Source organism: Candida metapsilosis (genome assembly GCF_017655625.1).
Source record: "Candida metapsilosis strain BP57 chromosome Unknown scaffold7, whole genome shotgun sequence".
Classification (NCBI taxonomy): domain Eukaryota; kingdom Fungi; phylum Ascomycota; class Pichiomycetes; order Serinales; family Debaryomycetaceae; genus Lodderomyces; species Lodderomyces metapsilosis.
The window spans coordinates 1,002,382-1,028,288 of NW_027138165.1; the positions used below are offsets into that span (position 1 = coordinate 1,002,382).

Consider the following 25,907-nt stretch of genomic DNA (forward strand, 5'->3'; position numbering starts at 1 on the left):
TTAACTCAACCACCTACACGTTCATATTTTAACACCCTTCTTCAACAACAACGTCATATAATACATAATGCCTGTACCATTTGAGGGTTTAATACCATATGCCATCATGGCAGCCTTCTACGGCTTAGCAGGTCACGGTGTCCAATTTATCAGATATTGGGACAACGGTTGGAAGAACGATCGTTACTTTTTAGATCAGTGGGACCACAAAATGATGCAAAGGGATTTCTATCTAACGGGAACACATCGAGGCCAAACGAGTGAGCCTACAGCACCAGAGAGTTTCAAGACGATTGAACTGATTGAACAAAGATACTACACACCATATAGGAACCAATTCTTTAGTTTGAGAGATAGGTTGTTCAGAGGATACGTATTTGGAGATTGGAATTTTTCATAGAGTAGCTAAGGAATGTGTATACAAAGAGGGATGTACAAATTTATTTAAGTGAATGAAATAAAAAGAAAGTGAAAAGTATAAATTGAGTAGTATCTATTTGAAATCTTTATAAGTCCATTTCTCAGTGACTTTTTTGGCGTATTTTCTCTTTTTGTGGACAGGCACCCTACTCTCAATCTTTCCACTTGATTGCAAGTTCAACATTTGATCATAGAATAAATTACCTTCTGGTTTCAAGTTTTTCAAGTTGCTGGTTAATTCATCAGACAATTTCAATTCCAATGGAGTATCAATTGGCGCATGTTTATGCAATTTGTTTCTCTTTAGACTTCTTGGTTTCTCAGAGGGCTTTGTCCTTGACTTGGCTTCTGCTTCTTCTTGTTGTTGTTTCTGTAGAATCTCATCTAGACTAGAAAGATCCTTCAATTGTTTCTTCAAGTCTTTGATTTCTTGTTCTAACTTGACTCTTTCCTTATGCTTGGCTTGCTTATTTCTCTTTGACTTTGTTTTAATTTTGATCTTGGTTGGTTTATTTATAGACAATGAGTAATCCTTTTCATCACCATCAGCAACGCCGCTCTTTTCTTCATCTTCTTTCTCTTCCTCGCCATCGCTATCGTCTGACAACATATTGTCATTTAAAGTAATCATGAGCTCTTGGATTTTCAATTTATGATCTTCCATAGATTGTCTAGTCAATTCCCTTTTGTACTCCACACCGTATTCTTGGTTTATCAACTCTTTCCATGACTCCAAAGAAGGGTTATATGATTTTCCTGCATGCACCATCTTTTCAGTCAAGTCATTCTTTGTGATCTGTATAGGTTTCAAGCGCAAGGTTGATGGTACAACTGTAGCTTTGGTAACTTCAGCTGTCGAAGTTCCGTAATCAGGAATCTTTGATTTCTGTTTGCTTAAACTATCGTCATCCCAGAGATCTTCACCATCACCATTCACCAACCCATCTTGCTCAATTCTTGCCATGGTTATACTTTCATCTTTGTATTTCCCACCACGTAACTTTAGTAACCTCAACATTTCAGTCTTTTTCACTCCCTGTACAGTGTCAGACTTTTTAGCACGATTATTAACTAATGCAGGAACTTTGGACTTGTTGGTTAATATCTCTTGAGTCTTGAGTTTCTTTGGGGCCTTTGCCTCCTTCAAGGACATGCTTGGAGTTTCATCAATAATAAAATCATCCTCTGGTGAAGGACCTTTGATAATTTCCTCATCTCTTACTTCCTGAAGCTTTGATTCTAAGTCGCCTATATCCACATTCTTTCTCCAAGCTTTCTTTCCCTTCCTGGAAGGTTGCTTTCTTTTGACTTGCTCACTCATGGGTACTGGCCTCGCAAATAACTGAACTTAGAATATTTCCGAAAGAGAGAGAGATGAGGTTTTAGATTTTTTTTTTTTTATCAAATTTGATTACACAAAATTCGCTTCCCTTCCCTAGTAGGCATTCAGTATTAACTATGTAACAGCCAACTATAGATTATTTCATTGACGAATCTAGTTTATGCAAGTTTTCTTCGCTCAATTTTGAAGGCATCATTTGTTGTGGTGTTGACATTGTCCTTTTACGTCTTTTCAACTGTTGCTTTTTCTCCAATTTAGCACCATTTATGAAAGATAGTAAATTGTTTCTTCTTCTTACACCTTCATTGATCCAAAATTCACTGCGATAGATCTCCCAGCCTTCTCTAATATCAACATTGAATACTCTGGCATTCAATAACAATTTCACATCCGTCACTCCTATACGGGGTTGACATTGCGATTGACAAGTAACAAGAAACACTTCAATCTTTGAGTTCTTATTTTGTATTGAGCTGGGTGATAGCTTATGGAAAACCTCTAAAGCAAAGTTCACCACAAAAAGTGAAAGCTCACGTATCAAGTCGGTAACTTTATCGGAAAGTGGTGTCTTGATTTTCACCAAACGAACATTCAACTGTCTCAAGCCTTTATTTGTTGACGATAAAAACTTTCTTGGAAGGACAATGGTCTTTTGGTACTCTCCTGATAAATGATATAACAATAATGTAATCACCGTTGATATAAGTAGAAACTTTAAAATCAATCTTGTTGTCCCCGTTGAAGAAACAGCGGCATCTAAAATAAACAAATGATGGGCTAATCCTGCAATGATTGAGCACAACATTGCTAAAAAGATCAAGTACTTCCTTCTCATTGCCCTTTGTTGTATAACCTGTTCTCTTAAGCTTTCTTCCAATATCAACATGTTTCTAAACACTTTACCAGATGGTGGCATTGATGTGTACCCCGTACCTGATTTCTCTAACGATTTGTGAGATTTTTCACTTGGCTCTTTGGATCTCCTTCGTATCTTTCCGCGCAGCTTGCTCGCTCGTTTGCTTGGAGTCTCATCGGGATTCGGCGACAAAGATCTTCTTCGTGGCGAAGACGTCCGCGAGGATGACGAGCTCCTCTTACTCTTGGGAGTTTCATCAACAACAAACAAAGGTTTCAAATCAGTCCCTGTATTAAAGTCTTTGCGTGGCGTCGACCTCTCATTCTGCGATTCAGCTTTTAAAACATTTATTTCATCTTCGTCTACTTCTTCATCCTCATCTGAACTATGACTTCGAGCTAACTTCTTCAACTGATTTCGAATATTCCGCCCTGGTTTTGACTCATCGTTTTGTAAATCCAAAGAGCTTTGAGACGCAATGTCATCTGAGTCAGAATATACCACGAAATCGTTGTAATCGCTGGAACGCATATTGTGCAAATGCGAGATTGTCAAACGTGGGGACTTTGGGTGCTCGGGAAAGGACATGGGACTTGTATTTGATGAAGCAGGGCTCTCATCAGGGTTGTCTAATGAGCTTGAACTGGACTGATTATGAACCATTTCTGAATTTTTGTGCTCATCAGATGGTGTTGATGGGGATGACGATTTATCATTCCCCGGGCTTCCAGATTCGTATTCCGCCATTTCACTGGACTCTTTGGTTGATATTGGGGATAAGCGTCAAAGGAACGTCAGTTATCGAATCACTCGCTGTATTTTGTGGCAACACCCTCCGACAGTTAGTTGTTGAAATGTTTTACAAAAGAATCGCATGCCAAAAACATTTTTCTTTCGTTTAAGAATAACAAAAACTTTCCCCTCAATTGTACAACAACTTTGTCAAAGAGACATCAATTGGGACCAGTGATTCTAATATACCATACATGTCGTCATTGAAACAATTGAAGGAGAGCTTCGTATCGGATTTGACTGGTGGATCAATCGAGGAGATTTACTTTGTGACTTCGGTGGCATTAACTTCATACCTATCGTACAAATTCATCAGAGATTCAATTGCCCAATTGCCCTTAGTATATGACTATGTGATTAACGTGTTAACAATACTTACGGCCATTACGATATATAACAACAACCCATCTTTTCTACATTACTCAATTTTTATTCCATCATTGCTTGTTTACTTGTTAAACCACTACACGACTGGCCAACAGAAACGAGATCACCATAAAGAGAAGAAAGCAACGGATGCACTTTTGACTCGGAAGCAATTTCTTACCGCTTATAGGTCTCACATGTTGATAATTACCAATTTAGCCATATTGGCAGTAGATTTCAAAATTTTCCCTAGAAGATTTGCCAAAGTGGAGACATGGGGCACGTCAATGATGGATTTAGGAGTGGGATCCTTTGTATTTTCCATGGGGTTAGTCTATTCGCGACAATTAATCAAATCTCAGTCTTCGTACAAGTTCAGCTTCAAGGCGTATTTGAGAATAATTAAGCAAAGTACGATAAAAGCACTACCTTTGTTAGTATTGGGATTTGCCAGGTTTGTTAGCGTTAAGAAATTAGAGTATCAGGAACATGTCACAGAGTATGGTATTCACTGGAATTTCTTTATCACGTTGGGATTGTTGCCTGTTTTATTGGGAGTTTTGGACCCAATTCTTAATATACTACCACGAGTAGTAGTTGCATTTGCATTAATCGCCTTGAATGAATTTATATTACAAAAGACCAATGCGCTTGAGATTATTTTGTCTAGTGAAAACAGGTTGGTAAACTTTGTGACAATGAACAAGGAAGGTATCTACTCGTTCTTGGGATACTTTACCATTTTCATCTTTGGTCAATCATTTGGTTCATTTGTTTTAACAGAGTATCCTACACGGAACAATTTGATTTCCATAAGTAAAGCCAAGGCACCCCGCAAAGGGTCCAATCTTTTAACCGTGTCCACCACACAGGGGTTGATTATAGCCACAGTTTTTTATCAAGTCTTGTTCAGTATTGTGGATAATTCTAATAATTTCACAAGCATTTCAAGACGATTGGCCAACGCTTCGTATGTCTTATGGGTGGTATCCTACAATGCTACATTTTTGTTGGCATACAACTTAATAGACAAGTTCCTACCAGAGCCGTCCAATTTAACTTCGGAATTATTGGAGAGTGTTAACAATAACGGGTTACTAGCATTCTTGTTGGGAAATCTATTGACTGGGTTGATCAATATGCTGATCAATACGTTAGAGGTGTCAAATACGGTTGCATTTTTGATTTTGATTGGCTATAGTGCTGTATGGATTTCAACGGTAATTGTATTGAACCGGAAGCAAATTTATATAAAACTATAAAGTGATGTCACTGTCGTCGGTAATAATTTGACTGACGTGGCCGACTCACAGAGTATGTAGATACATAGAGCATTTAATTTACGAGCCACTGATCCTAATACATACAGCCCGAAACAACCCTTTCGTAGAATAGACTGCTGGAAGAGTTATATACTCTCCTCGTTTACGGTTAATTTTCATATGTAAACGGAAGAGTATGAGAGAATTATATCGGAGGGAAACAAACAATGATTAACGACAAACCACTTTCTGCCTTTTTTTTTTTTCTCTCTCCCTCTGTGAAAAGGACAACGGCAACGCAAATTCATTCTATTACCTACCCACATTATAGATTGTTTATTTTGATATCCCCTTCTTCGAATATGTCATCCGACGCTAGACCGGGCTCACCAGCCTCAATATCATCAACCGCTTCAGCTTCCAGTTCAACGGCTTCAAGTTCACACTCATGGACGTCTTTCCTCAAATCAATTGCATCGTTTAATGGTGACTTGTCTTCATTAACTGCACCTCCATTCATCTTATCACCAACTTCGCTTGTGGAGTACTCGCAATATTGGGCCGAGCATCCCGATTTATTTATTGCCCCAAATAAATTGACCGTACCCGAGGATTCGGAGTCGGCAATTATTGATGCCATGAATTTGAAAAGAGCTATTGCCGTTACCAAATGGTTTATTTCTACATTGAAATCTCAATACTGTTCAAGAAATGAAAGTATGGGAAGTGAAAAGAAGCCATTGAATCCATTTTTGGGTGAAGTTTTTGTTGGGAAATGGCAAAATGAGGAGTTGGGTGAGACCATCTTGTTGAGTGAACAAGTTAGTCACCATCCACCGGTGACTGCATACGCTATCAGGAACGAAAAGAATAATGTCATGTTGCAAGGATATAATGGTATCACATCCAAAATCTCAGCAACTTCTATAAACATCAAACAATATGGACATGCTCTTTTAGATTACAATGACTTGAATGAAAACTACTTAATCACCTTGCCACCTTTGCATATCGAAGGGTTAATCACTGCAGCACCTTTTGTTGAGTTGGAAGGTACCTCCTATATACAAGCTTCAAACGGTTACTATACAGTTATAGAATATAGCGGCAGAGGCTGGGTTTCAGGAAAGAAAAACACATTCAAGGCAAGAATATACCGCGACAGTTTGTCCAGCTCTTCAAAGGAAAATGCCTTGGTGACAATACATGGACAATGGTCTGGCAAATCCTACATTACTAAAGGATCAGCAACTCCTACTTCCAAGACTGGTGAGTTGTTTTATGATGCAAACGCATTAAAAGCTGTCCATTTGAGTGTTAAGCCAATTGAGGAACAAAAGGAGTTTGAATCCAGAAGAGCATGGGAGAAAGTAGCTGAGGCAATCAAGAAGCTGGATTACAATTTAATTGCAGAGGAAAAATCCAAGATTGAGAATGAACAAAGAGAATTAAGAAAGAAGGAAAGGGAAACAGGCACTAAATGGGAAACTAGATGGTTCGATGAAGTTGATTACAGCAAACTTTCGGAAGATACAAACTTGACTCCACCAGATGAATTCATCAACTTAACAAATCAAGCCAACTTATCAATCCACAATGCACCCCTGGGCTCATTGAAGAAATCAAAGTATGATCACGGAGATGCAAGGCATTGGAGATTTGTTCCTGAAAAATTTGAAAGGGATGACATAAAAATTTAGAGAGTTTGCTTAGCTTTAGTAATGCTTTATAACGTAGACCCAATTTGAAGAGTTTTATCGGTTTTGCTGTTACCCTCTGTAGCCTTTCTCTGTTTTAATCGGCTTACATAATCTCGGCTTTCTGTTTTTTCTTTTGCGTAAGCGCATCCGAAAATAGGGAAAATCAGTTGATCTTTCCAATGTGGAATGATTGTGAATTTACAGAACCCTCTTTGGGATAATTGGACCTATAAATAAGACAATCACTACTATTTTCTACACCTCGTTCTTCTTCAATCCCTAGCCAAGGTGTTTTATTTCAAACGATTCGTACTTGTCACCCTTTTTATTGTACTATTTAAGATTCAGTTCTATCCAGTATTAAAGTCAGTGGTGACTAAAGTTTTCCCCACAATGCTGTCATCTCCCAACAGTACCATTGTAATTGGCTCCGGCCTTGCAGGATTAACTACAACTTTGCAACTTATTTCAAACAATCATAAAGTCACCTTGATTGAGAAAACTGCTAAATTGGGTGGTAATTCAATCAAAGCGTCTTCAGGAATTAATGGAGTGCCTACTATATATCAAAAGAATAATGATGATACAGTGGAAGCGTTTAAACAGGACACTCTCAAGTCAGGAAAGGGTTTATGTAATTCGGAATTGGTTGATGAGTTGACCGAACGGTCACGCGACGCAATTGAATGGTTGACTCAAGATTTGAAAATTGACCTTTCACTGGTTGCTCAATTGGGAGGTCACTCATTTGCAAGGACTCATAAAGGGGCAGGAAAATTACCGCCAGGGTTTGCTATTGTTTCGACTTTGATTAAGCGCATCGAGGAGATTCAAGGAAACAAGCCTGATGTATTGACCACTTTGAAGAATAGCCGTTTGGTAAAGATCTTGTCTGAGGGTGATAAAGTGAAAGGGGTGCAATATCAAGATGAGAGCGCCAATGAGGTGAAAACTGAATATGGCGATAACGTTGTGTTGGCAACCGGTGGGTTCTCTGCTGATACACAGAATTTAGAAACGTCATTGCTTAAACAATATCGTCCTGACTTGCTCAAATTCCCATCATCTAACGGTGAGCAGACAACTGGCGATGGTCAAAAAGTAGCATTGAGGGATGTTGGTGCACATTTGATTCAAATGGATCAAATCCAAGTACATCCAACCGGTTTCATCAAATTGGATGATGTTGGATCACACTGGAAATTCCTCTGTGGTGAGCTTATGCGTGGTATTGGAGGTATTTTGTTGACGCCCAATGGTAAGAGATTTATCAATGAATTGACTACAAGAGATGTCGTTACTGATGCTGTTGTACAAAATTGTGAAGTAAAACACGAGAATGAATTAGGATTGGCTGTGGGAAGTTATGTCTCTGTACTTGTTGTTAGTGGTGACGATTATCCCAAAGCTGCAAGTCACATTGATTTTTATGCTTCGCAAGGATTACTACAAAAGGGAAATGTTGAAGACTTGTTGAAGTTGTTGCAAAAAATAAACCCTGAAAATGATAAATTAACTACGGCTGAGTTGGAACAAACTTTTGAAGATTATGGCAATGTTGTTAAATCCAAGAGGGATTTGGTGGGAAGAACCGCATTTGGTAATACAATCTCACCAGAATTCTATTTCGGATTGACAACTCCGGTTATTCACTTTGCAATGGGTGGAATTGAAGTTGACCCAAATGCACATGTTATCAACTCAAAAGGTCAAACAGTTCCAAACTTGTATGCTGTTGGTGAGGTTAGTGCTGGTGTTCATGGTGCAAACAGACTTGGTGGTAGTTCCTTATTGGAATGTGTTGTCTTTGGCAAGATAGTTAGCCAGCAAATCCTAAAAGGGTAAAAGTATATAGTTTTTACTTAGTACACTCTACAATGCAAATGGTTTTTATATATAAATGCTTTTTCTCTTTTTATATTAACACCAAAGTCATTAACTATATAGTTACACACTTTCTTCATACACACTCTCTTCGCCGTACCTAAATAAACAAAAGGAGTAATTTTATTGTATTCGACTCCCCGTCCATTCAGTTATAATATGTGAAAAATTTATGGGTTTTGCTTTTGATTTTGAGACCCGTTTCATTGTAAGTGGTTTATTGTATATTTTCATGATTATCTTCTTTCTTTATCTACCCTTAGCTTTTCCTTTAACTGTACTTTGTTAAAAGCTTAGATGTTTGATGGGTACAACATGATTCTAACGGAAGCACCAAAAGTCTTTGGTGGCAAGTTCTTCTTGAAGTTAGCTCTGACTAAACCATTGTTACCGTGAGTTCTAGCAACTTTTCCCCAGATGACTCTGATTTTAGAACCTCTAATTTCCTTTTGGCCTCTGTAAACGTAAGCAATTCTCTTACCCAAGTAGAATTTGGCATCTTGTGGAGAACCAACACCTTCAATTTGAATCAAAGAAACCTTTGGGTTGGTGACGTTCTTGGATCTTTGGTAGGAGATGTGTTTACCTTTAACGTATACTAGAAGAAAAGAAAAAGTTAGTATTTTGGTTTAAGAATATGGGATGTTGGCCAGGGAATGTGATCTGTATCATTTGATGGAAACCTTTACACGAGACGCAAGAGCTTGCAGTAAGCATTCTTGCCATGCCAGTTCCTCGTTGTCTTGATTCCTTGTTGATATAATATCCTTCTCAAGTCTTCCATTCGATTTCGTGTCCAATGGAATAACGAGTATCCCTTTTTGCTCAAATGTCTATGATCACTCCCATTTAGCACATGCTATCCCAGTTCAATATCTCATCTTCGATTTAAAAACATACATCTGTGTGATTCAGCCATTGTTGATATTTGTATAGGTTGAGGTTTTGTTGAACTCTAATGACTGAGTGAAAATTTGAAGAGTCAACTTTTTTTTTTTTTCTCTTTCTTTGCGTGGATTAGAGTGTGTATAGTGTATTATGTAATCCACCAAAAGTTTATTATGTAATACAGATACCTCATAGTAAATTTTACTCTAACAAATTTATTTTTTTTCTGTTGTTAAAAGTGAGGTGGTAGCATCACATAAAAAAGAATAAATCAGAGCCCTAATGCTATGCACGTGTAAAACCCTTATTCTTAGTAAAACTATGAGGCAATCAATTTAAAAGAAGACTTCGTTGCTATAGTGATGTCGCTATATACTAGAATCATTTCAAGAGTTTGTTACGGGGAAAGCTATCAGCACAGCCAAGACCCAGCTGTATCCATTGTTTTAAAATGAAGCTCTGCCATCTTTTGCTGTTGATGTTTGGTTGTAAAAATTACACCGCGTGGTGGTGGTTGCCAACAACCAGACAATTTGATGATACTTCAGTCAGACTTGCAACTCGAAACGTACTCGAGGGAGGGTATACTCAGGTTCTTGTTGTATATATATATATATAGTGGCCTATTGTGGCTATCCCCCATTGCAGATGGTTTCTAAGCGATCATAAAATCTTTCCCCTCACCCCTCTCGCTTATTTTAAAATTACGATGGAAAGAGTTAACCTCTGGCTTAGGAACAACAGGACTGTCCTGATTGTTGCTCAGATACCAATCCCTCAGCTACAATAAATGGCGTTCATACATTACTCACAAAGATCATCACTGACTTTGCCACAGTCAAAAATAACAATTCCTCGCAAAATTTCTATATCAATCTGAACAACACACAAACCCCAAGAAACAGAACAAAAAAAAAAAAAAAAATTAAAAATTAAAAAATTAAAAATCTCAGGCGAGAGTAAAATTCGGAATTGCAAGTCATCGCAAATTCAATCATCCAACATTTTACTTTAACAAAAAACAGGCATCATTCATAGTTAATAACAGAAAACTAGTCAATTCGAATTGACTTCATTATTTTATTATCATACTATTCAGTTCAAAGGGAATTCAGGAAACTAACATCGTAGTAGTTGTGGCTTGATAATCAATATTTGTTACCTTATTACGGAGACAACAGCATTGTGATACAGCAAATTGTGTTCGGAAAAGTTCAATTGATCTACTCCACATTACATCATTCCATTAACTGGCTCTGATTAAATATGCTGACTCAACCGAATGTCCAATATTCGCCTTTACCAACAACAGAGCAGGAAGCGGTGAAAGCTTCTCAGCATGCATTCTCATCACAAACACAAAATCAACCAGGACAACAATCTTTACCACACAATCATCATCACCACCATCACCATGTACATCCAAGCCATCATCATCACCATCACCACCATCATCATCATGTAATTGATAATCCAAGTGGGCAGCAGCAGCAGCAGCAGCAACAACTTCAATCAAAAAGCGACGTCTCTACAGGCAAGGCCAACAACAGCATCACTACAATTCTAGCCACCCCATCCGTGCGAAGTAAACCACAATTAAACATCAAACCCATTGAGTCAATTGTAGAAAAACTTTTTCCTGATCGACGTTTTATTGGTTCAATAGTTTACAACCCGACAACTACATGGGAAACACTTCAAACACGTTCCCTTTATGGATTAAAACCGACACTTATTTCACGCTTTGATGAGATCAAAAAGGCATATAAACAGCAACTTAAAGCCAATAACTTGTCTACTCAGTATATTCCCATGATACCCCCTTTACCACAAGAATACATCAATAGCATAATTGAAATCAAAATCCCATTTCGATATATTGTTGAGTTTAAACAAGATTATAGTAATGAATTGGTGAGCCGGGAGCTTTGGGGTGGTGCAAGTGGAGTTTATACTGATGATTCTGATATACTACAAGTTTTGTTACATATGGGTTTTTTCAATGATAGTATTGATTTAAGTGTATGGAATAAAAAGTGGACTAAAAAGGATATTTTAAAACCTATAAATGTCTTACATCAAACTTCAAAAGAAGTATCAAATCAAGGTTCTAGCAAGAGCGAGTCAACAATCGAGAGAGCTGAACAACAGATACAAGAAAATCCAGAAAATAGCGTGAAAGATGAGACCACTCCTATTCAATCTGTTGACCAAGATGTATTTGGTGATTTATCAGTTCAAATTCTTCTTCTTCCGTCATTACCATCATATCATGGATTTTTCGCCAATGGGATCAATTCTCGATCATGGAACTTGTCCCAATCCGCTAACAATCAACATTCAGGATTAAGTTATGTGGTGTATAACATCAAGTGGGAAGAAAGAGGATCGTTTTTACAAGATAAATCTCTCTTACGAGGAGTTGAGGTGGAAAACGAAGTTGATTATGAATTGAATCATGAGTTGATGAGAGAGAAAGGTGGATGGAATTTTGATTATGATACATATAATAGAATCAAGGAGAGCTATAAGGAGAGGGGTGAGGTTAGTTGAGCAGTGAAGAGGAGTGAGTAAGGGTGCATAAAAAAATATCAGGGTAATTTCAGTTCGTTTGGATGATAATAAAACATGTTTTTAAGTTAGTTAAGTTGAATGAATCAGTAGTTTAAAAGCAGTACATGGCAAAAACAGTAGGTATGTTCTTTACTTTTGCAGCACAATCTACACGTGACTCGGTTCATTGTTTAATTTTTCTTTTTTTTTTTTTCTTTCTCCGAATTCCGATAAGAAAGGAATTTGATAGAAATAGGTTAATGGTATTGTGATTGTAATACTCGTTCCTTACTTTTAGTAGAACACTACTCTTTTATCTATCATTTCTAGTCTACATTTATAAATATTATTGCAATTCTTATTCTTGCTAGCAGTTGCAATTACATTCGTATTTGGTAGAAAATCCTTCCAATACCAGCGGTTAGTCTCAGGCGGGTACAGTTTTAAATTTCTTTTTTTTTTTTTTTTCTTGTTGTTTTTTGGTTATGCTTTTCAGCCTCGGATTATACGTAATTCAACTTTACATTGAATTACATACAATAGATATAAATATATACCAATCCCCTCATCTCTTTCTTCAATCATATTTGCATCTCATTACATATTCAGTAACAATAAAACTGTTTGCATTAGTTTTTCCGTCATTGCAGAAAAAGCACTAAACTCTCAACAAAACAAAGTTATTCTCAACTGATTTTTTTTTTTTTCTTCTGCTACTGCTTCTGCTAAAAAAAAGTTGCACAGACGGAAATACATGATGATAACTGGTGCTTCTAGTACCACAGTCATGAGTAGTGAGACTCAAAGCATAACTGATACCCATAGAACCAAACTATCTACATTTGCTAAACTAAGAAAATCACAGTCATCACCAAAACTACGAGGTGGAGCGAGCGAAAGACCACCAGTTAAAGCAAATTTAAAATCCAGTTATCGTCAGCCCATAGTTACGTCTTATACGACACTCAATAGTCCTACTTCAAATACTCCAACACCTACTTCATCAACAGTAACCACGGCACCTGCTTCTGTTTTACCGTCCACTAGAGCAACTACACCACTGCCGCGAACGAGAGTGACTCACACGAAGTCTACTAAAAGTTTTACAACAACAAAACCAAAACCAAAATCAGCAACAACAACAAGAACAACATCTTCATCTTCACCAGGATTTTTCAAGAAAATCTCTCACGAGTGGCATTCATTTATACATCGATTAAAGTCAATATCAGAAGACGCTTTCGTTATAGATAACCTGATTGACGATTTATTTGTTGATGATGATATAGACGATCATATGGCATTTGACAAATTAGTTGGAAATGCAAAAGGTTACAATACAACTGACGAAAATTTTTTACAAGACTTTAAAAAATTCAAGAGTTTAGACAAGATGTATGAACATTATAATGGAGCCACTCATTCCAATAACCATTCAGTTGTCACACATAGCCATGCATTGAATAATCAAGATGTCGGGTCTTCAACCACTGTTGTTTCTGATCAAACCAGTTTTAATGTTCGCACTACTTTACAAGATGTTATACGGCATCATCAAGCGCATTTTGAAAATATAGATGAAGAGTCACTGGAAGGAGAAGAAGAGGATAAGGAAGAAGAAGCGTTGGATAATATTACAGCTACAGGATCATCCACAAATATTCACGATATACCACAGTTTAGTGATATTGACTTTACGATACTTCGTAAAGAGTTTGAAAACTTGCTAGCGTCAACGGCTTCAAGCCTGTCTACTTCCAAATTTCCATATGATCCATTTAAAACACATTTAGCTGCACCACCAGGACAGCAACCATCAGCATCAACATCAACATCAACATCATCGTCATCATCATCGTCATCCACCCCATCTACATCCAAAAAGGGAGTATGCAAGGATATAAATGTTGGTACGATACTATGGAACTATCGTCGTCGTAAATGGTTGTATTGCCCTGATCGTACGAAAGCAGCCTTACGAATTGAAAACGATTCATTAGCTAATGTTCCTAAGGAGTCTTATTATAAAGTCTATTGTTCTTTGATCCATGACAATAGAGTATTGAAAAATGACAAGCGTATTAATTTACGTGATTTGATAAAGATTGTTAATATTGGGTGGATTGAAGAAAAGAAATGGGAGCAATAGAATTTAAGAGCAAGGGAGGAGGTGAAAAACGACACCATTTAATTCAATCAATAGCATTGGTAAATACCCAAAAATAATAAAATATTCATTTCTTTGAAGAAGAAGAAGAAGAAGCTTGTACCATTTGATCAACTTCGTTCATTTATCAACTTCAATGTATGTTCCAATATCCTCAAATCTTGATCAATCAATTCGCATCTCTTTTGTAAACTTAGCCTAGCTACCTCACTCTTTCCATTACCATTACTAGCTTGCTGATCATGAATCACGTCATCCTCTAAACTTACCTCACTACCCCTATCAGCAACATGAACAGTTTCATTCATCGAGTCGAATTTCCTCATACAGCTCAGATTCAACTTCATAACTTTACGTTTCATCTTCATCATATTATAGAAATTGCGACTAATTTCATCATTTAATTGATGGTCAATACTATCATTTAGTTGATGTATGGTGGTGATTTTATCTAGCAAGTTGCTCTTAGTAGTTAGTGGATCAGGATTAGAGTTGGACGATATTAGGAGATTGGTTATTGTATGTAGCTGCTTGATGTAGGTGGCTGATTGTTTTAGGTCTTGTTGTTGGGTTTGTTTGGCTTGATGGAGGATATTCGTGTGCGGTGTTGGCTTTGTGGTTGATGATGTTGCTTTTGTTGCATCTGGAGGAGGAGGAGGAGGAGGAGGTGCTGTTGGTGGTACCGATTGATTTGGATTTGATGATGCCATTTTGGTATGAGGAGACAATTGTAGGAGCTTATACAGGAGTGAGTTTTGGGGGAGGTGATATTTTGATCTCGGCTAATATTTTTGCGCGTGGGGAGCGATAAGCAAGATGTACAATAAATTGAACAAAAACGGTTAAGTAATACTAACTTCTATATCGTGATAAGTTGTGGTGAATGGTTGGAAATTCTGTAGGAGGTGTAGTAATCTCTTTAGTTAATACATGGCATGGGGGGTAGCTTTATAAACTCTCTTATCTATGTACCATTTCTTTAAAATTTGCAACCAAAAATGGTGGACCTGGCAACACCTCGCATTCTCAACAGCCGAATCTTCTTCCTATCAGATTAGAACATATTGTAGAAGAGCCTCGATTGAATTTACTGAGCTGTTGCATAGTTTTGACTCCGGCTAGATATGTACAATTTTAGTATTGTCAATTTGGTTGTCTACAAGGAGTTAGCATGAGTGCCCAAGAGACTTCTTCGTGCCTATTGTTTATAAGACTACAGATAGTGAGGAATTATATCTAGTGGTAGTTTATGTATTATACAATTTGGATTGGTTTATGGTCGGTTGTTGTTGTATGTTGCTTTACTGTTAAGTAAATATATCTTAGGGCTTAGACCTAATTTTAAAAGTTTGATTATGTAAGCTAATAATGTTTGCTTATATGCAGTGCCAGAAGAGAACTAAGTTCAATTTTTGTACCACTTTTCAATACAGTCAGTAGTGAGTGAGAGAGACATTTTGAAAAAAAAAAAATTTTAGAAATCCAGTTAATTACAACACTCTAACCCATAGTCAATCTAATATCAACCACAATGGCTTTACAAGACGTCGTCACCAGGGAATACACCATTAACTTGCACAAGAGAGTATGTTCAAAATTCAACTTTGTTTTGAAAGAGATTTCGAAGGAGTGATGATCTGAAATTAGAGAAAAGGAGACCAACTGATTATGGAGAAGAACAACATTGATCGTTTTTACAGCACACACACGAGCACATCTGTCTTTGTTTACGGAGTGTATTTTAAAACGGGATGTGCCTGCAAAGCGATCAAGTTGAGGGACTCGTGTGCATGAAATCAGGGAATCGAAATGTCAATAATTCACTTTGACAATCACACTATCAAGAGTTTATCACTTGAGCTAGACATACCCTAGTCTCTGTTCCTACTATATTCTCCTATCTCAGCATCATCTCACAAATTGACCAAATATACTAACAATTCTTTTTTCTTTTTAGTTGCACGGTGTTCATTTCAAAAAGAGAGCTCCAAAGGCTGTCAAGGAAATCAGAAAATTCGCCACTTTGCACATGGGAACCACTGATGTCAGATTGGACCCAAAATTGAATGTTGCTTTATGGAAGAGAGGTGTCCAAGGTGTTGAACACAGAGTAAGATTGAGAATTTCAAGAAAGAGAAATGATGAAGAAAACTCTAAAGAAAAATTGTTTGCTTATGTTGAACCAGTAATTGTTCCTTCTACTAAAGGTTTACAAACTGTTGTCGTTGAAGATGAAGAGTAAATTTTTGTTGACTTGAATGAGAGACAATGAAAAATTATGGAACAGGTTGTGAAAGAAGAAATAGGGTTTACTAGTTTTGTATAATAACATAAAATATAACGCATATAATAGGAATGGTTGAGTGGTGTAACAGAGGGTACTACTTGTATAAAGCTCGTGGAAGGTCAAAAAAGCTGGCATCGATTTTGAGTTTGACAAAGTTACACTGGCAAACAGCACTACATCTCTACACTAACATCTTCAAACAGAACCTGTCGTATATTTCATATACTAAATATAGAACCTTTTGCAATAAAGTTAGTAAAACTGAATAGAAAAGTAAATCTCACTTCCATCATGTCCTATAGAATCAACTCTTGCTAATCAGTGTAACTATGACTATAATATACCATATCATTGCCAAGCGGTCCCAATTTCCATCAAAACGATGGAAAACATTATAAATAATGGGGACCAGGTTTAGGTAAGCTCTTCATTGGTATGAAAAATTTGAAAAAAAAAAAGTTATCATCATGTTCGGAGTTGTTTCTTGTTTCATTTGGGAATAGAATGGAAGTGGGAAAAGATACTTCAATCGATTGAAGGGAGGTTAAAACATACTGTTTGTTGAGTGATTGTACTGAAGAATGATCTTAAGAAGTGATGTAGATGAGTTCAATTTTTTTTTTTTTTTCTCATTCTCTTTGAATTTTCAGTATGAACACAATTTGGTAGCGATACATTGGAGTATTCAGTAGAAGATTGACTGCAAATGAGCCAAAACTGTCTCAGAGTGGGTTACGAACATCGATTTACTCATAGAAATACAAATATACGACAGAAACTCTCATTTAAAATTGTACGTTGGTTGAATAACGGGTTCTTCAGACTGCTAAATGCATCTCTCAAACTACATCTCACTATTCCATGCTACTAAAACAGCCATTGAACCAATTATAAGCCATCATCTGTGATACACCATACAAGCACAACCTCATACTCACAGTTTCCCTCTTTTCAATTCCTCCTCTTTTCAAAAAGATGTTTGAGAGCCCATTTTTTTTCACAAGTGGTAGCTCTTCCCCACAAAGCGATTTTTCAGAATATCCAGCGGAATAATAAAAATTAACCATCGAATGTGAGTTGAACATTCAAAATTTAAAGATTTTCCCCACCTTTCAAGAAAAAGAACAACAGTGACTGAGGTCAAGGGATTTCATTATGCCATCAGTGTCAAATGCTATACAAGCTGACCAACAGCCATTTGAATCGGTATCAACAGTGGCAAACGTCACTATCATTAGTGATTCACTGAGAAATGAGTTTGATGTTGTCGAGATATCCAACGATATATTTGCTGAGATATTTCCTGGCATAGCAGGTGAGAGCCTTGAGTATGATACATATATACCCGAGAACAGCTTTATACTAGTCAAGTTATTAGGAGCTCCAGACTATTTCGATAAGTTCCAAATACTTAAAGTGAGTAGAGTTCTGCGCAGACTCAAAAAGTCGATTGCTTTCATCAATAGCTCCAACATGGCACGCTTCAATACCGACGAGTTGACATTAAATTTGGCTGCAATAAAGTCAATTGATGATGCTAGTATCCCAAAATTATCACAAGTTTTTGTCTCTGTACCAAATGACATCTATCATTTGTTGAAGGATAAGACCCAACAAGCAATCAAACAGTTGTTTGTACTTCAATTCCTAGTTGGGAATGGAAATGTGGTGAACGAAGGAGATACGATTCGTTTGATTAATGGAAGGGCCAATTTATGCGAACCAGTAGCTCAGGGAAAAGTTGATCTCGATACCAATTTTGTTTTGATCAACCAGAATGATGCCGGTAGTGTTGCTGCAAAGGTGCGTGCCGAAGTTGCTGACGATGTGGATTGTGACATTGATTTATCTAGCTATTTGTCTTCAGACTTGCAATTTGAGACTCAAGTAAAGCCAAGTAATGCAACTAAATTTAGTGTTCAACCATTGTTTGGAAAAATGAACTTTGAGCGTCCTCCAGAACCATGGCGTAAAGAGGATAAGGAACTTTCTGTATTCATCAACAACTCAGACTTTACCAAACTAGGATTTCCTGTATTCAATGGTGATTTAGTCAAAATCAATACGGCAAAGGAGTCTGTTATTGTGAGAATTTTCAGTTTTACTGAACCTCAGTCTTCCTTCCCAACCGGAAGTGTTTATGTATCGCCTATCTTGTTAATAAATTTGCAGCTCGATACGGATTCAAGAGTCACAATTGAACCAGTAAAAGGTGATTCATTGAACGCACTCCTTCCGGTTGCTGAATCTGCAACAATTTCAAGAGTCAGTTCACAAATCACCATGGACAAGACTTTTCAACAGAGTTTCTTCTCAAGCTTGAAAACGATTCTTAGTAATCAATTGAAATGCGTAAAAGAAGGAGATTATTTCCCAGTGGTTATTGATACTGTCTTGGCAAAAGTAATGTTTGATAATTCAAATGAAGATAATAACGACGAGAATGGTGACCAGAATTTGGAAGTGATCCCGGAGGGTAATCCAGATGCGGTAGCTTGGTTTAAAGTTACTGATATTAAAGGTACAAATGAATGTGGAACCAACCAGTTTCTCATTGACCCAACAAAAACCTTACTAGTTTCATCAGGAGTTGAAAGCTCAAGGTTACCGGAAAATGAACGAGCTAATTGGTACCAATATCTCAACTTGCCACCAATTTTCAACTACACCACATCCACTGATTTCAAATATGCACAGGAATTCAGAAAGATCTTGAAAACGTGCTTGACATCTAGAATAAACTTGAGAACTTCAATACTTTTGACGTCAATGAGTAGGGGCATAGGGAAGACAACATTGGTTCGTAGTACATGTGTCGATATGGGTCTAAATTTGATTGAACTTGATTGTTTTGATTTTATTAACCCTGGACAAGAATTGAAAACAATTGGATTACTCAGTGGTAAGATTGATAAATTGATAGCGAATGTGCCAAATCAATCAGCATTCCACGTCATTTACTTGAAGCACATTGAGAATTTGGTGCCGAAAACTGATGAAAACGACCAAAACTCTAGCATCTTTGCTTCACTTGCATTAAAAGTTATTGAAACCTTGACTGAATATTTGGAGAAGTATTCCAATCTTGTTGTTGTTTTGAGCTGCAATGATTACGACAAGTTGAATGATAACTTGAAATCAATTTTGAAATTCACCATTGAATTCACAGTACCAACTGAGAATGAACGTTTGGAAATTTTCAAATACTTGATTGCAAATGAAAAATCCAAAACTCCATCTTCTGACCTTACGTCATATCCATTTGTAACGAGAAAGGATATTAATTCAAAGACACTTGCATTACAATCTGCTGGGTTAACTCCACGAGATTTGATATCCATCATCAAAAAATCAAAGAAGTTGGCCATTAAACGATTGACAAAATTAGCCAAGGATGTCAACATCTCAGTAGAGAACTTGATCAATGTCGGGAATGGTGGTGTCATCACTTGGATTCCAGAAGATTTCGAAGCTGCTATCAATGAGGCTCGTAATCAATTTAGTGACTCTATTGGAGCACCTCGTATTCCAAATGTCAAGTGGGAAGATATTGGTGGATTAGACTTGGTCAAGGATGAAATTTTGGATACTATAGATATGCCTTTGAAACATCCAGAGTTGTTCAATAATGGACTTAAAAAGAGAAGTGGTATTTTGTTTTATGGCCCACCTGGAACTGGTAAGACTTTATTGGCAAAAGCCATAGCTACAAACTTTTCTTTGAATTTCTTTTCTGTCAAAGGTCCTGAATTGTTGAATATGTATATTGGTGAGTCCGAAGCCAATGTGCGTCGTGTTTTCCAAAGAGCAAGAGATGCCAAGCCATGTGTCATCTTTTTTGATGAGTTGGATTCAGTAGCTCCAAAAAGGGGTAATCAAGGTGATTCTGGAGGTGTTATGGATAGAATTGTTTCTCAATTGTTGGCAGAATTGGATGGTATGAGCAGTGAAGGAGGGGACGGAGTGTTTGTGGTTGGTGCTACAAATAGACCGGATTTGCTAGATGAAGCATTATTGAGACCTGGTAGATTTGATAAAATGTTGTATCTTGGAATATCCGACACCGATGATAAACAAACCAAGATTTTGGAAGCATTGACGAGAAAGTTTCAGTTGGATGATAGCGTTGACTTGAAAAAGATTGCCGAGAAATGTTCATTTACATACACTGGTGCTGATTTCTATGCCTTATGTTCTGACTCAATGTTGAATGCCATGACAAGAGTGGCTGGTGAAGTTGATGAAAAGATCAAAAACTACAATGCCGATATGATTGCTCAGGGTAAAAATGAAGTGAATTCTAGGTGGTGGTTTGATAATGTAGCTACTAAAGAAGATACTACAGTATTGGTTAAAATGGAGGACTTTATCAAGGCCCAAAATGAATTGAACCCATCAGTTTCAGCTGAAGAGTTGCAACATTATCTCAGAGTGAGAGAGAATTTCGAAGGTGGTAAAGAAAAGGCACAAGCAAAACTCACAAATGGAGAAGAATTGACAAACGGGTCTATACAAGTTTGAGTAGAATATTTATTTTAAAATTCGTACTTGGGTCTATATACATTGGCAGTGTTTTCCTTCAACTCCCATTGTTTTTTTCTTAATGCTCCTATTTTCTCATACCTTCGATGTATCAGTTGTAGCTTTTTTATAAAGTTGGATTTAGACTTGTTTGTCAGCAGGAATTGTTCACCTAGCTGTTGAACAGGCAAGTCGAAAACTTGTATAAAGTCTTCAGGTGACAATTTCTTGATTCGTTTGATGGAATATTGTAAACGCCAAGATTTCGGTATATGATTTGGTAAGGAATAATATGAAGCCTTTTGCTCATCGATATAACTCTTCTCCATTGAAATTAGATATGACAAAAGCTTTTTGCCCTTTATTGTTTTGGTGTTAAATTTCTGCAATTCTGCAACATGTTTCTTGGTGTTTAGTATTCTTTGCTTTTCAGTTAAATCTTGTTTGAAGTCAGTTGGGAATTGATTACCAAACAGTTGAAATTGTTCAATCTCATTAGTTGAAACAGGGATAGCATACACCCTCAACTGTTGAGTCCGTGCATAGCGTCGTCTATAAGTTTGTATAACCAACCTGAATGCAGTATCTTTTAAACCACTGGCTTCAAAATCTTTTATAATGTGTTCTTTCAACAAAGTTTCCCACATTTCCAAAGAGAATTTAAATTGAGTCTCTCCAACCAAGGATGGTAGTTTATCCATGTCATAGTACAACTCTAATGAATCCTCACTCGAATCTAAAGCCAAGGTGCCAAAATCAGCATGCGAGTATAACAATTTGTCCAACTCTTCCAATGGCAAATATTGAAACCCAAATATTGAATTGATGTTGTGGTATGCAATAAAGATTCCATCCATTTGTCCAATTCTTGCTTGGAATAAGTATTTAAGTAGAGCACCAGTTTTGATAAGGTCACGAAATTCCTTTTCATAGCTTTCGTATTGGCCCTTTAATTTAAATATCTGGTAATCAGTTTCACCAACATTAGGATCACGTGAGTTATATCTTATATTGGTTGATGCTCTAGTTTTCAAATCAAAAGTACCATTACCAGGTAGTCTTTCGTCAAAACAATCCAATTGGGATCTCATTAAAAAGCTTCCATACGACGAGTAGTTGTAGGCATTCGAAGGAGAAGGTGGTGCATCTTCTTTGTTGTCTTTTCTATACTTGACAAACTCATCCTCGGGATTTGTCAATAATGTCTCCATACAAATACCCATTGCACTAAGCAATATTTCTGAGTCGCAAGACTTGTCAGCCAGAAGCGAGTATATTGTCTTCTTTTTGCCTTGTTCAGTAAATGTTCCCTTTGGCTCAACAAACGTGCAACTAGGAAGCTTTGTAGCTACACCACTGAATGGAATCTCCCCAAACCTTTCAACTCTTGACGGTGAGTAATTGTTTAACAACATATAGAATTTACTCAATATCGAAGTCATCGATGATGTACTTGAGTAAAATTGCTTTTTAAACTTCTGAGCATTCTCCATCAATGTACTGTGCTTATCCACTGGTGTATAAGTTCCAGCAGCATCAAAGTTGAAATCTTTGTAATGTATCACATTCTTTAAAAATGGAGAAAAGTTGTAAATACGAGTTCTTGGGTCTTGCAAGAAATGTACACCAGGTGAAAACAAAACTCGATCTAGGTTGTGAGCTAATTGTGGGATATCCGACTTTTTCGGTGCTATGCATTGGTTCAATGGCCTCTTAATCGCATCGTTTGACGTAAGTCGCGTTGTTCCAACCTCACAATCGAGCTTGCCACCAGAGGAAGACGCTTTAGTTTTTGATCGCCTTTTAGACGACCTGCCTTTTGGGTTTAGTTTCTCAAGACGATCCATAGCACCAAAAGCTTGCTCAAAGTCCTTGACACTTGAGCTGTGTGATTGAACAGTTTCCGAACCCTGTTGATTCTCAGGTTTTTGCAGTCTCTTCGATGCTTTGGTGTCATTGACGAAGCACAAGATTTTTCTAGCTTTCACCTTCGTGGGAGTTTCCTTTGGTTTATCTGATGTGCCATTGCCTGTCTGGGTTTTGGAATTGTTGCTATTGGAATTAGTCTCCTTTAAGTTCTCCGCGTGGTTTCCATTCGATCCACTCAGATTAAGTCTTGTAAATTGAATACAGCTATTTCCAAAAGTAGCAGTCAGTGACCTTAGATGACAAAAATGACTCCAGGTATTCGCTATCTGTCTCATGTAGTTGTTACCCCGTGTCGCGATGAGAGTGTTTTATAATTCGGATATAATTTTGCGCGTCTAGTATACGCGCCATAGCTACCAAGTGAGATACCAATTTGCAACCACACGCTCTTCAGTCTTCACCAGACCACGACATGAGCTGCAGCCCAACTGACAGCAGAGAGTACTCCCACAAGAAGGAATTGAGCTCGTGAAAAGACTGTCAACACCATCATAAAATTTTAGCTACACCTAAGAAGGCCTAGTTTAAGCTCAATGCGAGGCAGTGAAACAGAGATTCCCCATAGTAGATTATGCTAAGCTTAATAGATGCTTGTTCATTTGAGTATATCCTCCTGTAGCCTGAGATGCCACCATCATGACGATTATAGAAAAAAAGCATGTGGTAGCATATCATGATTAGGGTTAAGCCCTAGACCTATTGGTGACACAAAGTAAGAGAGTGCTCTTATAATGAGAAGAAAAAAAACAGTGACAGTAGATGCCATAGTGCGGGAAAGTGCCTCTCTAACCAGTGAAAAAAAATCTCACCTAAAAAAATAATCGAAGGTCCTTTCCAGAACACTTAAACCAAAACCAAATCACTAAACAATGGGTATGTCATACTATCATATGGAATACGTTGAGTTCACGATGGAGATCATTCACGCATCAGCACAAGAGTGGAAGTGCGGTGTTTAACAGAGCAGAAACCGTGTAACCAAGATGTATACAATTTTCATTAGCCAATACTAACACCATTTTACAGGTAGAGTTATTCGTAACCAAAGAAAGGGTGCTGGTTCCATCTTCACCTCTCACACCAGATTGAGAAAAGGTGCCGCCAAATTGAGAACCTTGGATTATGCTGAACGTCATGGATACATCCGTGGTGTTGTCAAACAAATCATCCACGATCCAGGTAGAGGTGCCCCATTGGCCAAGGTTGCTTTCCGTGACCCATACAGATACAAGTTGAGAGAAGAAACTTTCATTGCCAACGAAGGTGTCTACACTGGTCAATTTATCTATGCCGGTAAGAAGGCTTCATTGAACGTTGGTAACATCTTGCCATTGGGATCATGTCCAGAAGGTACCATTGTTTCAAATGTTGAAGAAAAAGTCGGAGACAGAGGTGCATTGGGTAGAACTTCAGGTAACTACGTTATCATTATCGGACACAACCCAGATGAAAACAAGACTAGAGTAAAGTTGCCATCTGGTTCTAAGAAGATCATCTCCTCAGATGCCAGAGGTGTTATTGGTGTTGTTGCTGGTGGTGGTAGAATTGATAAACCATTATTGAAAGCTGGTAGAGCCTTCCACAAATACAAGGTCAAGAGAAACTCATGGCCAAAGACCAGAGGTGTTGCTATGAACCCAGTTGATCACCCTCATGGTGGTGGTAACCATCAACATATTGGTAAAGCTTCTACTATCTCAAGAGGTGCCGTTTCAGGTCAAAAGGCAGGTTTGATTGCTGCCAGAAGAACTGGTTTGTTACGTGGTACTCAAAAAACCGCTGATTAGTTTACTTGTACAATTTAAATAGTTTTTGGGGTTTTTTCTTTTCATAATACATATCTAAAAGAGTTAAATAACTAGCAAAGAGTAGGAATGAGCGATTCTATGGAGAATTGATTCGCGCGTTGAAGTTGGAGCTAAGGGTCAGACCAGGACTGACTATCATCGAAGTTGGATCTGGTGAATCCAAATCCATGTGAACAGCTGATGATGAAGCTTGCTCATTTTCGGTATTCAAACTTGCCACATGACCTTCAATACTTGGCTCTCGAGAATCGTAACTAATGGCTGATTTTTCAATCTGCTTGGCATTTTCTTGCGTAGCTGGCTTCATCTTTACACGTTTTCCCATCAACTTCTTTGTTTTCAATGATTTTATAATCTGATCCAATGATTTGGTTGACGAATCTACTGTTGCAACTGCACTGTAGTATGGCCCTGTAAGTGTCAATGGATCTAGAATCGACTTTTTACTCTTACAAATGTAGACATCAGTAGGTTTGTAATCTTTTAAGAATGTTTCGACTGCAACCAGTGTGAACTCACCTCGAGCTTGGATCAAGATTTTGCTTTTGATCGATAGTTGGTCATTTTCATTTCCTTCATCATTTGGAACATCTGGTTCTCCAGTTTGGGCAATCGATAGCTCATTCTGAGCATTAACCCCTTCACTTTGAATACGAGGTGATTTACTACCCAACCAGGATCTGTGGCTTGGCAGGTATGGAGTGAATGGTTTTGCAATAAGCTTCTTCTCATGGTAGACAATTCCATCAAATTCCTTCACTGCTAATTCAACTTGCTCAGGAGATCTTAATTCAACATAGGCACAGCAGAATGACTTGCGTTTTCCAGATTTGTTGAACTTGACGGTATAAGTTGGGACTAAAATGCTTACACTATATTTTGTTAATGTGATTCATTTGGTGTATCAATGTAGAAACTTACGGATCATATTTTTCAAACAATGCATATAAATCCTCTTCATTGACAAGGTAATGAAGATTTTTAAGATATACACGGAAAGGGCCAATGGGCTGGTGTTCTGATGGCATTTTTGGTGGTGTGGTAAAAAGATGGTGGAAGCTTGGTTGCAAAAATAAAAAAATGTGAGTAGCTCTAATTGTTTACTGAAAAACACCACACGTTTACATTTACT

General features: G+C 37.5%; 15 protein-coding genes across 15 annotated transcripts; 9 read left to right on the forward strand and 6 right to left on the reverse strand. All coding sequences in view use genetic code 12, as the record gives it.

Annotated features, from left to right (window-relative positions):
- Positions 1–67: 67 nt before the first annotated feature.
- I9W82_005008 (uncharacterized protein) lies at positions 68–400 on the forward strand (the record flags this gene model as incomplete). Its single annotated transcript, XM_067694141.1, has 1 exon — positions 68–400. The coding sequence occupies one exon, from the start codon at positions 68–70 to the stop codon at positions 398–400; it is 333 nt and encodes a 110-aa protein (XP_067546491.1).
- A 93-nt stretch (positions 401–493) lies between these two features.
- Positions 494–1,741, reverse strand: I9W82_005009 (uncharacterized protein; the record flags this gene model as incomplete). The annotated part of the gene is made up of 1 exon (XM_067694142.1): positions 494–1,741. One exon carries the CDS (start codon positions 1,739–1,741, stop codon positions 494–496), a length of 1,248 nt encoding a protein of 415 aa, XP_067546492.1.
- Positions 1,742–1,898: 157 nt separating this feature from the next.
- Positions 1,899–3,365, reverse strand: SPO7 (Nem1-Spo7 phosphatase regulatory subunit; the record flags this gene model as incomplete). The annotated part of the gene is made up of 1 exon (XM_067694144.1): positions 1,899–3,365. The coding sequence occupies one exon, from the start codon at positions 3,363–3,365 to the stop codon at positions 1,899–1,901; it is 1,467 nt and encodes a 488-aa protein (XP_067546493.1).
- Positions 3,366–3,604: 239 nt separating this feature from the next.
- GWT1 (glucosaminyl-phosphotidylinositol O-acyltransferase) lies at positions 3,605–5,038 on the forward strand (the record flags this gene model as incomplete). Its single annotated transcript, XM_067694145.1, has 1 exon — positions 3,605–5,038. One exon carries the CDS (start codon positions 3,605–3,607, stop codon positions 5,036–5,038), a length of 1,434 nt encoding a protein of 477 aa, XP_067546494.1.
- Positions 5,039–5,400: 362 nt separating this feature from the next.
- I9W82_005012 (oxysterol-binding protein) lies at positions 5,401–6,738 on the forward strand (the record flags this gene model as incomplete). Its single annotated transcript, XM_067694146.1, has 1 exon — positions 5,401–6,738. The coding sequence occupies one exon, from the start codon at positions 5,401–5,403 to the stop codon at positions 6,736–6,738; it is 1,338 nt and encodes a 445-aa protein (XP_067546495.1).
- Positions 6,739–7,131: 393 nt separating this feature from the next.
- Positions 7,132–8,583, forward strand: OSM1 (Osm1p; the record flags this gene model as incomplete). Its single annotated transcript, XM_067694147.1, has 1 exon — positions 7,132–8,583. The coding sequence occupies one exon, from the start codon at positions 7,132–7,134 to the stop codon at positions 8,581–8,583; it is 1,452 nt and encodes a 483-aa protein (XP_067546496.1).
- Positions 8,584–8,915: 332 nt separating this feature from the next.
- On the reverse strand, positions 8,916–9,541 carry I9W82_005014 (60S ribosomal protein eL33; the record flags this gene model as incomplete). Its single annotated transcript, XM_067694148.1, has 2 exons — positions 8,916–9,220; positions 9,523–9,541. The coding sequence occupies 2 exons, from the start codon at positions 9,539–9,541 to the stop codon at positions 8,916–8,918; spliced, it is 324 nt and encodes a 107-aa protein (XP_067546497.1).
- A 1,235-nt stretch (positions 9,542–10,776) lies between these two features.
- Positions 10,777–12,063, forward strand: RXT3 (Rxt3p; the record flags this gene model as incomplete). Its single annotated transcript, XM_067694149.1, has 1 exon — positions 10,777–12,063. One exon carries the CDS (start codon positions 10,777–10,779, stop codon positions 12,061–12,063), a length of 1,287 nt encoding a protein of 428 aa, XP_067546498.1.
- Positions 12,064–12,850: 787 nt separating this feature from the next.
- I9W82_005016 (uncharacterized protein) lies at positions 12,851–14,212 on the forward strand (the record flags this gene model as incomplete). The annotated part of the gene is made up of 1 exon (XM_067694150.1): positions 12,851–14,212. The coding sequence occupies one exon, from the start codon at positions 12,851–12,853 to the stop codon at positions 14,210–14,212; it is 1,362 nt and encodes a 453-aa protein (XP_067546499.1).
- A 128-nt stretch (positions 14,213–14,340) lies between these two features.
- I9W82_005017 (uncharacterized protein) lies at positions 14,341–14,940 on the reverse strand (the record flags this gene model as incomplete). Its single annotated transcript, XM_067694151.1, has 1 exon — positions 14,341–14,940. One exon carries the CDS (start codon positions 14,938–14,940, stop codon positions 14,341–14,343), a length of 600 nt encoding a protein of 199 aa, XP_067546500.1.
- An 821-nt stretch (positions 14,941–15,761) lies between these two features.
- Positions 15,762–16,472, forward strand: I9W82_005018 (60S ribosomal protein eL31; the record flags this gene model as incomplete). Its single annotated transcript, XM_067694152.1, has 2 exons — positions 15,762–15,815; positions 16,188–16,472. 2 exons carry the CDS (start codon positions 15,762–15,764, stop codon positions 16,470–16,472), a joined length of 339 nt encoding a protein of 112 aa, XP_067546501.1.
- A 1,200-nt stretch (positions 16,473–17,672) lies between these two features.
- Positions 17,673–21,038, forward strand: PEX6 (AAA family ATPase peroxin 6; the record flags this gene model as incomplete). Its single annotated transcript, XM_067694153.1, has 1 exon — positions 17,673–21,038. The coding sequence occupies one exon, from the start codon at positions 17,673–17,675 to the stop codon at positions 21,036–21,038; it is 3,366 nt and encodes a 1,121-aa protein (XP_067546502.1).
- A 14-nt stretch (positions 21,039–21,052) lies between these two features.
- On the reverse strand, positions 21,053–23,242 carry PET127 (Pet127p; the record flags this gene model as incomplete). Its single annotated transcript, XM_067694155.1, has 1 exon — positions 21,053–23,242. The coding sequence occupies one exon, from the start codon at positions 23,240–23,242 to the stop codon at positions 21,053–21,055; it is 2,190 nt and encodes a 729-aa protein (XP_067546503.1).
- Positions 23,243–23,836: 594 nt separating this feature from the next.
- On the forward strand, positions 23,837–24,754 carry RPL2 (60S ribosomal protein uL2; the record flags this gene model as incomplete). Its single annotated transcript, XM_067694156.1, has 2 exons — positions 23,837–23,840; positions 23,994–24,754. 2 exons carry the CDS (start codon positions 23,837–23,839, stop codon positions 24,752–24,754), a joined length of 765 nt encoding a protein of 254 aa, XP_067546504.1.
- A 97-nt stretch (positions 24,755–24,851) lies between these two features.
- On the reverse strand, positions 24,852–25,803 carry I9W82_005022 (uncharacterized protein; the record flags this gene model as incomplete). Its single annotated transcript, XM_067694157.1, has 2 exons — positions 24,852–25,647; positions 25,697–25,803. 2 exons carry the CDS (start codon positions 25,801–25,803, stop codon positions 24,852–24,854), a joined length of 903 nt encoding a protein of 300 aa, XP_067546505.1.
- Between the last annotated feature and the right edge of the window lie 104 nt (positions 25,804–25,907).